The 5,305-nt window shown below is 39.4% G+C and overlaps 1 protein-coding gene across 1 annotated transcript; it reads right to left on the bottom strand.

Annotated features, from left to right (window-relative positions):
- Window positions 1–3,301: 3,301 nt before the first annotated feature.
- LOC149241853 (FRIGIDA-like protein 4b) lies at window positions 3,302–3,971 on the bottom strand. The gene is made up of 2 exons (XM_089370680.1): window positions 3,960–3,971; window positions 3,302–3,880 (listed from the first exon to the last, which is right to left on the bottom strand). Exons 1-2 carry the CDS (start codon window positions 3,969–3,971, stop codon window positions 3,302–3,304), a joined length of 591 nt encoding a protein of 196 aa, XP_089226806.1.
- Window positions 3,972–5,305: the final 1,334 nt, after the last annotated feature.

Below are 5,305 nucleotides of genomic sequence, written 5' to 3'. Positions count from 1 at the left end.
CTTTCAGTATGCAGCGTGAACGCCAAAGGGGAACAAGTCGGTGTGGCAGCTACAGTGGAAGAGCCCCTTCGCCCTCTTCCTCAATTGAAGAATCGTCTGAACGCAGAAGACCGAGGGGAAGGCCCCCGGGCAGAGGAAGAATGGCGGAACCTCCAGAGAGAATGGAATGTGGGCACACTAAGCACCCAATGGTAAGATACCGCCTTCCATGTACTTTGTCCAATTCCACTTTCTCCGTAACTGTTTCAATGGAGCATTGCAGCAATCCGTGGGGTGAAGATGAAGCTCCTCGTGCCAACCCTCCGCGTATTCCTGGGATTGTTCCCACAGTGGACATGGAATTTCCTGCCATAGATCTGCTGAGGCCTGTACATGATCCTGGAGCAGGCCCGAGTGAACCTGTACAGCGTAATGCTGGTAAGGCTATACTCCGGCCTCCCTGCTGCAAGATGGAGGATGAACCGCAGACTACGGAAGAAGATTAGCATGCCCAGCTCGCGCTCCAGGTTTCACTGCATGAATTTTTCTCTCTGTCAGCTCCCTTCGCGATCATATATGCGTCTTCTCTTTGTCACTATGTATCTCTGTCCATCTTTGTTATGGTGTCGGTTATCTGTTATCTCTGTCATGGTGTCGATGTCCTCCATGTGTTTCTGTTGTTTCAGTCCCCTACTGCTACAGTCCATGTGTCGGTTACATGAGTATCACTCTGGTTGCCATCTTTTGTAATCCTGGAATGAATACTCCCGAGTTTACTGTCTGTCCCAGGACAAGTTTTACAGGGCCTCGGCCCTGTTGTAATACTGCTGATGTAATTTTGCTCTTGCTGTAATATAATAGTTCAGTCTTATTTAGAAAAAAAAAAAAAAAAAACTAGCAAGCTCAAGCCAATTCATTTTGCTTCAAAATATATTTTCCAGCTGCCAAATATATAGAAAGTAGATGAAGAATGTAACTACACAGGCACTCACACAACCCATACCAAATGGATTTGCATGACAAAAAATCCACTGAACTCCGCAAAACACTTCGAAAACAGAATTTAATAATTCATACACACAATTTGTTTTGCTATTTCTCCAGTCAAATTAATCTTCCACATAAAATAATTCATTTCCCAATTTACAATAACAATTCAAGCAATACAAAACCAATATGTGCATCGATTTGTTTCCATAAATCGATTTTCGCATTTATTTGGTTGAGGTGTAAGTTCAAACAGTGTGCATACATACTCATTTATGTAAATGGATGTGACCATTTTGTTGAAGCATAAATTCAAATGGTCTGCATACATCCTCACGGTGGCTGAAATTAACCATTGTATACCCGAAAACATATGCCTAAGAGCCAGCATATCTTCTTTTGCTCCAATATCAAGAGAGTATATAGCTTTCCTAAGAATCACTATCCTAGCTGAAATCTGGATTGCAAGATTTGAATTGAAAGCTTTGGTTTCCCCAAATAAAGTGGCTTACCTTTGCATTAAACTGACTTTGTGAAATTTCAAACAATGGATAAATGTTAATGTAAGAACGTGAACTTATTCTTCCTCATTGTTTGTCTGTAACTTATTATTGTAGACTTTGAAATTACTACGAGGAGGAGATGACCTACCTTATTGGACCAAGAGGTAATTGACAATGTCCATGGAATTAGATGAATTGATTGAGGATGAGTCTGGAGAAAACTGTGGGAGTTGTGACATCCAAACTCATCTATCACTTGCAATGCTTGGAGTTGATGATGATTTGGTATCAAACAGTTGTCCAGATCAAAGTGTAAATCTTGTACATGAGAGTAGAACATTGGAAGATTATTTCTATGGACATTATAGCCGTTCAACAAGCTTTGATTGATTTAAATCTACTTCTCTGAGCTTCATAATGTTTCTTACTCCTTGCTTCTGTAAAAGCTTAAATATTTTATACTTAGTGTATTACTGTGAGCCAATGCCACTACTTAGCTATGTTCAATTTCAATCACTCTCCATATTGGCTGAAGCTGCGTCTGAAGTTGAGTGGAGTCCATGTAAAGTCCCTTGCCAATTCCTTGTATAAATGTGAAAGCCATTAGTGGTCACTCGTTTTGGTGACCCACTGGTGCTCACTAGAGCTGAAAAATTTTCTTGTCCTTGCCTTTGGAGCAATTGTATGTATGTGGAAGGAAAAGCAATTATGATATCGCTATTGATATGCCAAACCATTGTTATGTACTTTTTTGGGTTTGAAGATGTGTAACTTGTGGTTTAGCTTGGTACATTCTCTTGTATACCAGTTTACTTTGAATTTGTCAATATCATAAGCCCAATAGCGATTTAAGTGTATGTCTGCATGGCAGAACTGCATTGCGGTTGAACTTTTTCTAAAATTAATTTGTATTTAAAGAAATATGGTGTCTAAAAAGCATAGAACTCCAAACATCAAATCTCTTTGCTCCTTGTAGGCTTGAACCAACATCTCTTCTAGAGAAATTCAACAATTCTAATTTAATAATCCTATCGGCCTCTCTTTGTACCTTTTGAGACAATTGCTAGTTCTAGATGGGACATATAACTCCAATGTGCGTTGTCCTCATTACAGAGAACACAAAAATATTAATGCAGGGTATAACAACTATACCACTAGCACTACAAATCATTTCTGCTCAAAAAGGGGGATTTAAATCATGCAACAACTTAAGAGGGGTAGGGTCTAGCTTAAGAGGGGCAGGGTCCAGTTTCAAAAATAGCCTTACAATTGGACTAATCAAAATAAAATCTGATTCGCTTCATAGGCGTAGAGTAAACAGGTACCAATGAGGTAACGTGCAAGTGGACAATTAAATCATATTCAGCACAAGACCAGCCCTCGGCATACAATGCAATTGAAAGTCTTGTGTTATGAGCTCCGAACAAGATCACAAATGATATATTATTCACCAAATTTTAATCTTCCACAAAGAGACAGATTGATCCTCTCTGATTTGTCAAACAAATAAAAAAATACCAAAATTATGCATAGAATCATCTTTGAACTGTAAACACTACAATATATAGTAACCTGGGAAAGTGATGAAGCACTCAATACCATACAAAAATAAAATTCCTTAATAGAAGATTCCTTAATAGAAGAAAACACCACTGACAATTGTGAAAAGCTGCCAAATGAACTTTGCCAATCTTTTAGATTTACAGAAACAAAGTCAAAAAACCTCTTCAAAGCTAAGTGCTTACTACCAGCCACATCCAATAGAAAAGGTTTTATGGGGCTTGATAAGATCAGAACTTGCTTGACCACGGTAAGATAAGCACCGTACCTACCTAATGTATAAAAGAAGACTGATAAGCTGGAGGAGGGGCAGGCAGTCTACTGCCAAAGTGATGGTTGCTGTAATTAGTAGAGGAATTGTAAGAATCGGAACCCAACAACGAAGGCCCCATGTTATCTGATGGATACATATATGGCCTTGAGAGCGAGACTAGAGTCCTATTTCCAACACCATAGCCTGCTCCATATAATCCTTGGTTTGATCTGTCATATGCATTTTGGCCCTGTAGGTTGTAGGATGTAACACCTGGAGCTGCACCAGAATATTGTACTCTATCCAAAGACCTATAAAAGCTTCTGTCTGCACCATTGGAAGAAGCATAAAGAGTCGGAGTTCTTTCATCTGCACTTAACGGAGGCATATATACACCATCATTTCCTCCATTAGCACGAGGACGCTTAGGTTGAGACTTAACAACACCTGCAGACCTTTTTCTGTCAGCCTTAGCTTTCTCTAGCTGAGCTACACGCTTTTGAAGAGGATCTAGTGAGAACTGCGATTCAAGTTTGTGCTCCTCAATGCACTTTATAACAGCTCTGTAAGCAGAAAGCTCTTTTGTATTTACTTCATTCTGTAGCAGCAAATAAAAATATCGGTCAAAAAAGGAACTTCCGATATAACCAACAATACTAAGCCAAAATGATCATCACATAACAAGACATTTTGTATAACAGTAATACAATCGTACTTGTGCAACAATAGAGTTATTCCCGCTTTTTAAACTTGCCTGAGAAGCTTTCTTAGCATCTTTCAGATATTCCTTCAACAAAGGAACAGGTGCAAACTTCTCTGTCAGCCCAAATGCATGAGCAAAGTTGACTGCCTGAATTTGTTTTCAACAAAGGAATAGGTGCAAACTTCTCTGTCAGCCCAAATGCATGAGCAAAGTTGACTGCCTCAATTTGTTTTCCACTATTGACCAGGGTTTCTACAACATCTGCATGAAATTGTCACAAAATTTTCAGTTAATCTGAATATGTCACAAACATTTGAAATACCAAAAGACAGTTTACTGTGAAAGAAAAAACAATACAGACAACTTCAACGGATTTGTCAATAAAGATAACAGCTATGCCAGCTTGAGACCATTTTCGTAAGTAAACAGTTCCCCACGCATGAAAGGCCTTATGACACTTTACCATAGCTGATCATCTTCAGGTGCCTTTATTAATATCAACAAAATAACTTACATACAACTTTCTACCTCATAAAAAGATGTCTACCTAGTAGAGGCCACTCAGTATCTGCCTTGCATATGAAATGTTGAGATCTAAAGAAAAGACTACCAACCCCGTCAACTTAGAAACCTGTTCACTGGACTAAACAAAAAACGTTGGGAAGGTTTACTACAGCCAGGATTACCAAAATTTATCTTCAACTCAATCAGCCACAACCAAGTATACTGATAAAATCCACCAGTCCCTCAAAAAAACCAAGCTAGCCATGAATGCCAGAAAAACAACAAAAAACCTATCTACCAAAATGGATGGAAATTTTGCCAGCCTAGCCACTGAGGCTAACATTACAGAACACCAGCCAACCAACCTGGCATTTTTTATTCAAGTCCAAGGGAACGACAGAGTTCAGGTGTCTACCTGCACCGTGCAAATGCAAGAACAAGCTTGCATAAGTCATCTTTATCAAACTCTGACGCAATTCCAAAAGTAGCTAGAAGTTGCAAGAAGGCCTGGGCCTCCAACGAATTGCCATTGGAAACATCTCCTTCAAGGTTTATCTTCGACTTCCATTCATGTGCAATACTTTTGGCTTGCTCCTTTATATTTAAGGGCAGAACTGGATGTTCAACACCCAAAATAGGATCTACCAAAACAGGTACAAGAGATTCCAGTAATAATGTACAGGCCCGACGTAGAGCCGGGAGCCCAAACTCTTTCTTGTCACTTGACTTTTGTTCAAGAGAATAAAACCCCTCCAAGGACTCCAACACTAACCGTGGTGGGTCAGTTGCAGAGTTTAATTCAGAGGGAACCTAATT

This window comes from Pinus tabuliformis, chromosome 8 (assembly GCF_031772625.1).
Source record: "Pinus tabuliformis cultivar Carrire ecotype Pingquan chromosome 8, CPIR1, whole genome shotgun sequence".
In the NCBI taxonomy this organism is placed as follows: Eukaryota; Viridiplantae; Streptophyta; class Pinopsida; order Pinales; family Pinaceae; genus Pinus; species Pinus tabuliformis.
The sequence above is the reverse complement of the archived record's forward strand: the minus strand, read 5'-3'. Positions and strand labels throughout refer to the sequence as shown.